At 54.8% G+C, this 11,136-nt stretch overlaps 1 protein-coding gene across 3 annotated transcripts in view; it reads left to right on the top strand.

The window, feature by feature from the left end:
* Nucleotides 1-3,522: 3,522 nt before the first annotated feature.
* The window catches only part of F8 (coagulation factor VIII), a 28,419-nt gene continuing 20,805 nt past the window's right edge, over nucleotides 3,523-11,136 (top strand). For 2 of the 3 annotated variants that reach the window (XM_052813756.1, XM_052813755.1), the window contains exons 1-6: nucleotides 3,524-4,031; nucleotides 7,752-7,876; nucleotides 8,171-8,293; nucleotides 8,797-9,009; nucleotides 10,055-10,126; nucleotides 10,591-10,698. In XM_052813756.1, the coding sequence (XP_052669716.1) occupies nucleotides 3,880-4,031; nucleotides 7,752-7,876; nucleotides 8,171-8,293; nucleotides 8,797-9,009; nucleotides 10,055-10,126; nucleotides 10,591-10,698 (793 nt within the window). In that variant the 5' untranslated portion in view covers nucleotides 3,524-3,879. Of the gene's footprint in view, nucleotides 4,032-7,751; nucleotides 7,877-8,170; nucleotides 8,294-8,796; nucleotides 9,010-10,054; nucleotides 10,127-10,590; nucleotides 10,699-11,136 lie in introns of all 3 variants that reach the window. The other variant, XM_052813757.1, reaches the window with a different exon arrangement.

Raw genomic sequence — 11,136 nt, 5'->3', positions numbered from 1 at the left:
TGGGCAGTAGGCTGGGCAGGAGCCAGCCAGCAGCATGCACCCGGCGGCATGGGGAAGAAGCATGGCAAGACCATGTGGCAGGGACTTGGCCAGGGCAGATCTGTGGAAGAGCAGGGATGTGTCCTGCCGACCCTCGGGCTGCTGTTCCTCTTTCTGGAGCAGCTGCGTACCAAAATTAAGCCCTCCCCAGGGCAGGCAGGGTCCAGGTGGGATGCGGGCAGCAGCGGGAAATGCTCCAGCTTGGAAGCGCTGGTACAAGGGGTCATGCCTGGTCCTTCCACTGGATTGCTGGTGCCATGCAGCACAGCCAGTGTCTTGGTGCCCTCTGCCCATGTGAGTGCTGGGAAGGGCGAGTGCCTGTGGGTGGCTGCTGCTTCTGACATACTCTGCATTCCTGAGAAGCTGCCATGAGTCACTCGCTCTCTCGCATACACACACATACACACAAAAAAGTCCCAGGAGAGATTAGACATGGCTCACTTTTTGTTCTGAGTCATTTTTATCTGCCCCAGCCCTGTATTGAGCTGAGAACTGCACAGTTTGGGGAAACAACCAGCACTTTCTTCATGCATGTGGATCCTTGGCTCTGGCCAAGCAGGTTTCTCTGGGACTTTCAGTGGCAGGAGCCTGTCCTGGCTTCCCCATCACATTTGCATGGGAGGACAGTGACCTGGCGCTGTCTCATGGGGAGGTTTGGGGATGGGCAAGTGTGCTTACGCTGTGCCTTGCTCCAGGCAGGCCCAGAATGCCAATGCCTCTCTGCAGCTCTCTCAAAAGTGCAGCTGTCTGCTACTGTCTGGCCCATCCTTGCATGGGCAATGCTGATGCTTTGCAGTGGCACCCATATGGGTTAGCAGAGCCCTCGGAAGAGCCAGGGCTGCTAATGCCACCCTACTTGCTGGGGCCATGCGTGCTTTTGCTGGGGCATGTGGGCTCCAGCTTAGCAGGCTGTGCTGGGGGAGGAGCCAGGGTCCCTGCGGATGCCCAGCTGTCCTTGGCATGCTTCACTCTGCACTGGCTGTTATGTGCTTGCACAAAGCTACCCACTGCGTGCAGCAAGTGCCAGGATCTGGGCCCCCTCCCCAAGTTAATTCCAAGTATTCTCCAGTTTCAGACCTGGATTCCTCTTCCCACAGCCTTGAGTACCTTGATAATATAATTTTCTTTCTGCTTCCTTGGGTTAGACCCCATCTCTCCAGTTTACTCTTATGTCTCTGGGTCAAGAACCTGGAGCTGCCTTCCGGTAGCTGAAAATGTTTAAACCCAGCAATTCAGCACCTGCTAGTGTCACAACCATTAATTTGTGACTGTGTCCAGGCTCCTGCTGCTGCAGCCCCCAAAGGAACCTTTGCCTGACTCCCCTCCATGATCCCTGGATGTTGTCATCCCACAGTGCCTGGAGCATCCCTGCCAGGGTTAGAGGCAAGAAGCCCCCGTGCCACTCCATGCAGATCTCCAGTACCCAGAACTGGAGCAGCGCTCCTGACAGGCAACCCCAATCCTCCCACATGCCTATACCATGCTGCCACCCCCCGACTGCCCTCTTCACAGTCATGTTGTCTGCTTGGTGACATTTTCCCCATCTGCTTGTTTCTGGAAGAAACACCTTTTCCAGCCTTTCCGGGTGAGCACAGTCTCACAGCACCAAGAGATTCCCAGACAGGATGACTGGGATAAAGTCACGTCCATACTGCAGGGGACACCAGTGCCAGAAGCACAGCTCGGATCTCCCATGTCTCTCCCAGAGCTCCAGACAACCCCTTCCCCTCCAGCACTGTACAATACCCTTCTGATTTACCATGCCAGGGCAGGTGGTGCAAAGCACCCAGGGCATCCCCGAATGTCACACACGGCTTGTTTTGCCCCAAAATACTTGCTGGAAAACATGGGGCAGGTTGTTGCTCATCTTCCTCGCAAAGAAAAGGCGCCCCAGGCTGGGCACAGAGCCAGCCGCCAGCGCATGAGCTGGAGGAAATGTGTTTCTCACTGGCTTTTTGCTTCTCCTGGAGCAGGCTGGCTGGTGCAGGGGGGAGTGCTTTCTGTCCCGGCTCCTGCTGTGTCAGCCAGCCCCTAGGCAAGCCCAGGAAGGAGTGGGCAGCCCCTTGGCAGGTTGGGGTTTTACACCAGCCGAGGGGGAGTTCCCCCAGGCGCTCCTTGCTGCTGCCATGGGAGCCCTGGCCAGACACAGCTACCCGGGATGGTTTTCCCCCTCAGGCCCAGGGCTGCTGTAAGAAGAGGGGTGGGAAGAGAGGGGGTGTCCCCAGCAAAGTGGCAAGAACTGGCCCCTCTCTGGGGGAGGGGGACAGAGAGCTGTCACTGACCCCGTGGACATAGGGTGCTCCTGCACAGTGAGCCCATGCAGCTGGGATCCTCAAGGTCATTCCCAGGCTATGCTGGGCTACATGGGGCAGTGGGACATCGGGGAATGTGTTCCCACATCTGCTGGGATTACCCCTACCTGGGGGGCTCAGCTCCTATCCCCCATCCCATCCCCTACCAGTCCCACCCGCCCCGCACTAAGGATTTGCATCTGGGACCCCAAAACACCCATCCCTCCACCATCCCCACTGCCTCCTTCTGTTGGCCAGGCACCAAGACCTGTCACATGGATGCTTCTGCACACACTGGGACTGTCACCAAATGGGTCACTGCCCCCGTTGCACTCCTGCTGCCCTACAGCATCATTTATGGGACATTTCCCCACCTCGCTTGCCTAGCAAACACCGGAACCATGCAGGGTGTTCCTCCTCACCTTCCTGCCTTCGTGAGCCAAGGGAGAACCATGTGCCAGCGTGTGCGCGTGAGCACATAAGTGTGCATTTGGGGGTGGGGGGATTTCCTGGGCTTTTAAAAAGAAACATTGAAAATTTGTGAGTTTAAAATGGAAGAAGTTTGCAAAAACATTTCAGTGCATCTTCTCTGAGCTGTTCTGCAGGACCCTGAGACAAGAGAAGAAGCGTGAGGAGCAGCTGGCGGGAGGGGGACTCCCAGGGATCACCCCAACCCTCTTCCTCCCATGTGGCTGGAAGCGAGATCGTGTGGCTAAATCATCACTGCTTGGGGTGCAGGCACCCAGGGGACAGGGATACACCACACATATGTACATGCATATGTGCATCCCTGGCTATTTCCTCACCTCCAGCCCTGCCCCTGCAGATACAAAGTGCCCTGTGGGCTCCAGGCACTGGGGGGCACAGGGCAGCCTCTCCTGCTTCATAGCAATAAGCCACCTGCATCCTGAAGGCAAATTTTCCCATAAATTGCCATTTCCTCAACTATGCAGGCTACCAGGTACAGAAGGCAGCTGCCAGCTCCCTGGGGGACTCCAGCTCCAGACACAAGCCCAGACTGACCTGCGGGGGAAATAAAGGCTCCTGTACCAGAAGCAGCAGCAGGGCGCTGGCCTGCTACCCACTCTCCTCCTTCCCCTCTGCGGTGAGAGGGAAGGTGGGACCAGGCAGAGGCCGCACCTAAATTCCCCTTCCTCTGCAACCCTCCCTTTCCTCACCTCACTCCTGGACATGGGCCAGGACACCAAGCCAGCTGGGTCCTTCAGCAGAGCTTACCGCTGCTCTTGCCCTCCCTTTTCCTTTTGTTTTTTCCTCTCCTCCTGTCATTGCCACCCCAGAGGAAGAGAGGGAGAGTCAGTCACTCACACGCTCCTCTTTGCATTAACCCACTCAAGTGATTCCTCTCCTGATGTCTTTGGGAAACTCTCCAGAGCTCTGACTGAGCCTCTGGGTGCTGGCTTTAAGTCATCATCTCCTGTGGATTACAACAGCTGGATGAGAAGATAAAGGCTTTTCTCTCCTCTTTCCCTTTTCATTCCTTCCTTTTCATTTTTCCTTCTGAAGCCAGAGCGGTTCCCCGCCAGCAGGCATGATGCTGGTGGGAGCCCTGCACAATCTCCTGCTCCTCTGCCTGGTTGAGGAGGGCATCAGCAAAGTCAGAAGATACTACATTGGTGCAGTGGAAACTGCCTGGGACTACACGCACAGCGACCTGCTCTCTGTGCTGCAAGCGCCTGCAAGGTAAAGCTCTTTCTATTGCAATTCCAACAGCCTGCTATGGGTGTTCTGCTACCTGGCATGCACAGCACTGTGAGCTTGGGTCCAGGCAGGCAGGTGCATGGGGGCAACCTGGCACAGTGAGTACACTGAGCTGCTGGTACAGCTGGGAATGGGTATTTCAGTGCAATGAGGAGTCACTAAATGCAACCCCTGATAATGCACAGGTGGACTAAATCTGCAGAGAGAAATGCAGACCTGCTCTGCACTACTGCACTGCTTTACCTTAATGCCGTTTGCCTGTGACACTTTAAAGTATGGCCCAGAGCCAAGAGCTGGTTCTCCAGCTGTGCTTTCTCTTCTGCTCTGTATCCTGGGAGCTTTGGGGATATGTGAGGGGAGATGGGGTCCTGCGCCTCCCTGCCTAGGGGCTGCAGAGGGAGGTTGGCTGTGGCCCCGTGACATAACTCAGAGCAACAAAGGCTCTTCACTGTGTCTGCCCCTGGTAAAACCCAGCTTTAGTTATTTATACCTTTGTGTACATTACATTGCTGGGGCTGAATTTTTTCCTTTAGGGAATGAAAATAATTTTTAGTGTTTGGTCAAAGAATGGTGTTTGTACACAGTCACAAGAGGGAGGAAGGCATAGTGGGTTTTCCCAAATACTTTGGAGTAGGAAGGAAAAGTGGTAGTTGCATTGCTCAGGCATCAGGATAGTGTTATCTGGAGACGCAGCTGGCTTGGATGCTCATGGCTGTGAATGGGCTGCTCTGAGCTCAGCATGAGGAGCAGAGCTGGATGGCTATATCCCCCATGGATCAAGCTGTACCCCTTCCCTCCGCCCTGCTGCCACATCCTGTTCCCCAGGCTCTGTGCTGGGGTGATGTGAGCCCATGGCCCCATCTCAGACCCACACTGGCTTGAGCAGCGAGGAGCTGTGGTCAGGCTCCAGTGATGATCCCAGTCAACATGACTAGCTGCCATAATCACTGTATCAGAGTTACATTGTTTTTTCCCCCCCTTTGGTTACTTCAGTAGGAAAATTGCATCCAGCACCCCCCTGTTTTACTAATGCCCCCCCTGCCCTGCTTTTACTAACATTGCACTCAGATCCATTAGGCTTCAGTGGAGATGAGGTCACTCATGCTGTTAATTCAACCCTGCGGCTTTCCATTTTGGCACTGGCTTTAATGACATGCTTGCACACCGTTTCTGACCCAGGAGTGACTCAGGGACCTGGCTCTGCCCTGGGGATGAGCAGGGCATCGGCAGGCAGTCTGAGATCACTTGTCCTTCTCTAAAATGGAGAAAGATAACTCTGGCTTTCTCAGAGGGACTTGGTGTGCTCCACCCTGGAGAGGCAGGGTGTGCCCAGGCAGTGTGGCTCCTGGCAGAGCCATGGCGGGAACCAGGGCTTGCTTGGCATAGCTGTTCCCAGCTGGATGACGGTGCCTTTTCCCTGGTCCTGCAGCCTCAGCCCAGTTCCCCCTGCTCTGGGAGGGCACAGGTAAACAGCCAGGCTGGGGAGAAGGGGCATGCAGGAGCAAGCCAGGAGAGTGTGGCAGGAGCAGAACTGCCACTGGAGCTAGGATGCCTCCAAGCTGTGCGTAAGGTGTCTTCTGCTCCACCTGTTCTCCCTCATGGTACCAGTATCTCATGGCAACCCCCAAGGGTGCACCTCCAGGCAGGACATCCAAAACCCCTGAATGTATCCAGTGATTTCTGTGGTACGTTTGTGGAAGGCTCTGACAAATGAATGGGCTATGGCACACCAGGCCAGAGCTGCTTATGCCTTCCCCATGATTTCAGTTTCTCTTCCTCCCAAACACAACCCTACCAGCAGAGTCAGAGTCAGGACCAGCATGTCCTGTGATGGCCCCAGGGATTGGAGCTGGCGGCCACATAGCAGCAGGCCATGTTTGAGTGCTTCAGCAGTGCAGGGTGTTTATCTTGGCAGTCTCCCGGCTCTGAGAGATGAACAGATAGTGCGGCTAACAATGCTGATTGAAGGCGCCAGGAACTTATCTCCCTGCCTTGGCTTCAGCTGCCCTTGGGGTTGGAAGTCCATGGGGACCCCAAGTGCAGAGGACTGGCCAGAAGCACTTGGATCAGATGTCCCTGCACTGAACTCTGCCTCCTCGTCCCCTGCAAAGGCCGTCAGGCTCTGCCATGCCAGCTGAGACCCAGTGCTGAGCCCTGGTGTCACCAAGTCTCCTCCTGGCCCTGCCCCTGCATGCCAGCAAAATCCCCCTGGCTTCAGAGGATTTCTGCCTTGTATACCACAGAATTAGCAGGACCAGACCCTCATATCTCAGGGATGTATTTTCAAAGTTGGGCTTTCTTTGAGTCAGAGATTAAGGCACAGCTTCCTGACAGTGGACAGCCCAGTGTCAGTGACCATGCAGCACTGCCACCTCCCAGCATGGGGTCACCCTGGAGAGCAAAGCTTGGTCCAGACCCTACAGCCATCGAGCAGGAATGGTAACAGCTTGTGGGCAAAGTCAGCTGAATGCAGTGGCCCTGTTCACTGGGGCCATGTCTGCTGGGGGCTTCCTGCCAGCCCAAACACGGGGTTATAGCCATGGTGGGAAAGGCGGGAGCTGGGCGCATGTGGGATTTTCGTGGGTGCCCATCCTGCTCTGCCACCAGGGAGTTGAACCCTGCTCTCCCCACAGCGTCCTCCGGCTGCAGGTGACTTCCAGCTGGCGGCATGGGGGTGAGCGTGCGTCGCCCTTTCCTAAATTTGAGTCACTCTGACTCCTTCCTCTTCCTTTTGAAGAAGAGTCACAAAGGGAACTGCTGCTTGAATGAAGGCTTAGTCAGAAGGGGCGAGCAATGCTTCTTCAGAGGGAAGAAAATACCACCTGGCTTTTGCTCCAAACAAAACAAGGCTGGAAGCAGTCTGTCTGATTACTGGAAATGGTCTCAGTCCTGGGGCTGATAAGCCAGCATCTAAAATCCCTGGAGAAATTCATGGCTTTGTTATCCTGATAAACGTGCTGGATTCCTTTTGGAAAATGAATTTGTTAAGCTGCTTACAGATAGAAAGTGGCCAGCAGAGATAAGTGGGGTGAAATACATTCAAGGCTCCTTTATCCCACTGCTGCAAGGAGTAGTTTTTTAGGGGCTGGCTATAAATCCCAGTTTGGTCAGAAAAGAAACAAATGTGGGGACGTTGCTCAGACTGCAGAGCAAACTGCCACGACCTGCCATGCAGCCTGACACAGGCTCTTTCCCAGGGGGAGCTCAGGAGGATGCTTGAGGTTATACGTGATGTGATGTGTCTGCCACACCTGAAGGTGCTGGGGATGGGGTGGGGGGTGGCTGTGGGACAGAGGCCACCATGGCACTGCTATCACAGCACTCCCAGTGCCTGAGGTCTCTGCTGGTGGGGAAGCATGAAGCCAGGCAAGGCACGAGGTGGGAGGCTGGCCGCAATGCCTGTGGCTGTGGCCACTCCCAGCTGCAGCTGGGTACAGCGCTGTGCCTCCTGCCCTTCTGTCTTCTTCCATCGTGACTAACACCATGACATTAATCACTGCCATGTTGTCATCCGTGAGCTGAGCAAAATGTTTCCAAACACACCTGTGGGTTGTCAGGAAACCCAAAGGACACAACAGGGTGAGAAATCTCTAGGGCTGGCATGGTACAGGCAAATTGGTGGGGAGGGGAGGAAGAGGATGGCTGCTGCCCATACATGGACAGGGCTGCGCAATCAGCCTTGGCTTTTCCTTCCTTCTACAGTGCGTCAGGGCACCCAGGCCCACGGCCCCCCATACTTGGTGTCCCTCCCCGGTACAGGAAGGCCGTGTTTGTGGAGTATCCTGATGCCTCGTTCACACAGCCCAAGCCCAAGCCAGCGTGGATGGGTAAGAAGCACCCGCAGCGTGGTGAGCCCTAGCTCTCCTTGACAGCGGCCAAACTCATCCGGGGTTGGGTGCTGGCAGCCCCTTGGCCAGCGATGGGAAAGCACCTGGGTGGAGTCCCAGTATGGCAGAGCTGCTGGGGATGCAGGTAGCCTTGCTGGTGCCAGAGCAGTTGATGGTGCCATACTATGCGAGGGACAACCACTAACTGTGCAGGTGGAAAGCCCAGAACTTTTGGGGCCATGGGTGTGAGCTGCCTGACCCTAGCTGCCTGACCTTGTTGTCCTCCCCCTTCAGGTCTCCTGGGCCCCACCATCCGAGCAGAAGTCTATGACACGGTGGTCGTCATGTTTAAGAACCTGGCCTCTCGCCCATACAACCTCCACGCCGTCGGGGTGTCCTACTGGAAGGCATCAGAGGGTAAGTCAGGCAATAGCAAGGTGCTGCAAGCGCTTGCGCAGCACCTCCTGCTCTGCTACCTGCCTGCCAGGAGGGAGCACGTCCCTCGCTGACCCTGCTATTCAGGTCCGTCTATGAGGACAGTCACAGAGATGGCTTAGCCTGGGGCAGCAACAAGACCATGCCCAGCCCAGACATAAGCTGAGATGAGCAAACAGCCCAGAGCAAACCCATATCAGTTATAGAAGTAATACATAGGTTAAACCTGAGGTTGGATGCTTAGGGCCAGGAAGGCTGTGCCCTCCAGCATCAGGGCAGGTGGTGGGTGCACAGCCCAACAAGCAAGTCTCCGGCACAGCTCTGCTAACTGCCCTGAGACCAGCCATCACTGGTGGGAGTTGGGCTGGCCCCGGGGGCTGGGGTGGAGGGAGGCTGTGCTCTGGGTTGAGGGAAGAGGCATTTCTGTAGCTACGGTGCATTGGGGATGAATCTTCAGTGACATTTGCCTGTTCCTTTGGCTTTAGGTGCAGGGTATGAGGATGAGACCAGCCAGCCAGAGAAGGAGGGTGACAGGGTGGATCCGGGGAAGACACACACATACATCTGGGAAATCCAGGAAAACAAGGGCCCGACGGATGGTGACTCACCATGCCTGACCCACTCCTACTCTTCCAACACTGACAGCGTGAAGGACATCAACTCTGGTTTGATCGGAGCTCTGCTCGTGTGCCGACCTGGTAAGGACAGCACAGGATGGGGACAGGTCCCATGCAATCGTGAACTGAAAAGCAGAAAATTCAAAAGAGGCTGAACATAGCAGTGGAGTGAGTAAGCTGTGGTCAACAGCAGCACTTCTGGGGTTTGGCCCTTTCATCAAAGAGTCTATTCCCAGTGCAGAAGCCAAACACACTTTGGATTTCCCTGTTGGAGAGAAATCAGTTGCTTCTTTCCTTTGCAAGATTTCAGACCACAGATGAAATCTCCTGACTTGTATCTGAACCTTATCTAAGGTGAATTGCTATGGAGGCATAAATGTTTGTCTTTCCTTCAGAGCTTCACCAAGCTGTGATAGTTCAGTGTCAGCCAGGGTGCTTTGTCAAACAGGGTTTTGTCAGAAGAACTAGAGGGAAGTTTGTATCTGCAAGGTTAAGGATGAGGCAGGACACCTGGGGCACTGCCTGGTCCACAGTACCTGTGCCTGCTCCTCTTCCTTCAGTAAACATGGAGGTGATGAAATCCTGGCTGTTAATCCTTGCTGCCTGCAAGGCACCAAGAAGTGTACCTGGGGTGCGATTGGTCACCCCTGGTTCAGCCAACTCCTGGAGGTAGTTGTCTAGACCCCTTTGTAGTCACTGGAGAGGAATGGGCATGAGTCACCTCCTCCCAGGGCACTGTCTGCAGGCTCCAGTGTCTCACCAGAAGCAGTTTCTCCACTAAGCGAAGTCTAGACGCTGAGCAATGAGCACACGCAGACAATGGTGCTGATGAGGGGGCTAGATAAAATGGGTTCTTCCAGGTGACTAAGTGGATCCTGAGAGCCTTCAAGTGGAAGGCAGCACAAACTGACCTTTTGATGCCTTCTGAGTGCAGCTGCCTCTCAGCCATGAGCTTTTGGGGACTGCAAGGCTGGAAACAGGGCTGTGCCAGTCATGAGAAGTGACAAAAGCAATCCACAGCCTGTCCTTGATTTACCAGTTCTTGGAGGGCACAAAGGGAATTCCCTGGGAGATGGGCATGGTACTTGCTGACCTATAAAGAGATGCAACCTGTGGCATCTTGCAGGCACCCTGGCGAGCGATGGGAACGAGGACACGTGGCAAGAGTTTGTGATGCTCTTCGCAGTGTTTGACGAAGGTAACTACCCTGCTGACTGGTGTCAGACCCTGAATTCAGCCTGGTCCGGGGCACATGCTTTGGCCATGGTGTGAGCACAGCTGCTCAGCTCCCACACTGCCTCCTGAGGGTTTGAGCCTTATACAGCCTCCCCAACCAATGTGCTCCTGGTGCAGTACTGACACTCCTTCTTCAGTTCCCCAGATGCGGGGAGCTTGCAGCCGCCCCAGCTCCCCCATCCCATGCCCTGGCCTTGTTCCCATCACACAGGCTAAAGCTGTGGGGAGTTATGCCCCATCATGTGCAATGGTCACCACCACATTCATGCAGAGCCATGGCCAGGTCTGCTGTGGATTTCCAACAGGCACCATACATTTGACCTCCCTGGATTTTGGCTTTTATACTGTTTCAGCCCAGTGGGAAGGTTTCCTTTTTATTGGAAATGCTCTCAAGTGAAAGCTGACTGCATCCTCCTCTCTCTACAGGGAAAAGTTGGTACTCCGAACCCAGCTCCCCGGCAGCTCCTCAGCCCCTGCCTCACAACAGAACAAAGCTGCACACCATCAATGGCTACATCAATGGCTCATTGCCTGGTGAGTACGGGACAGGGACAGAGGGCATGGGAGGTGCTAGGAACAGGGGTGTAGCCAGGTCTGTGAGATAGCTTGTGAAAGGATGTGAGAAGGGACTTCAAGAGGGGTTTCTAGGTGATGGATCTGTTAGGTTGTGTTCACCCCAGAGAAACTATTGCATCTCAACTCCTTGATCTGCCTTGCCCATTTACAGTGGGGCACGACCTGTTTCCGGCTGTCTGTGTTGCCAATGCAGCTGACCTCCTTCTCGGTCTCCAGGAATAGTGCTGGTAGCAAAGAGTTTCATCTCTTGTAACCCTGTGAACGAGGCTGGAGGTAGCGTTGAGGGGAAAATTCAGCTCTCACTAGCCTGGCTGTGGCAACACACCTCTAGGATTTGGGGAATAGAATCATTTAAGTTGGAAAAGACCTTTAAGATCATCAAGTCCAACCATAAGC

The sequence above is a fragment of the Harpia harpyja genome, chromosome 18, assembly GCF_026419915.1.
Source record: "Harpia harpyja isolate bHarHar1 chromosome 18, bHarHar1 primary haplotype, whole genome shotgun sequence".
Lineage (NCBI taxonomy): Eukaryota > Metazoa > Chordata > Aves > Accipitriformes > Accipitridae > Harpia > Harpia harpyja.
Note: the sequence above shows the minus strand (reverse complement) of the source record. Positions and strands in the feature narration are given on the sequence as shown.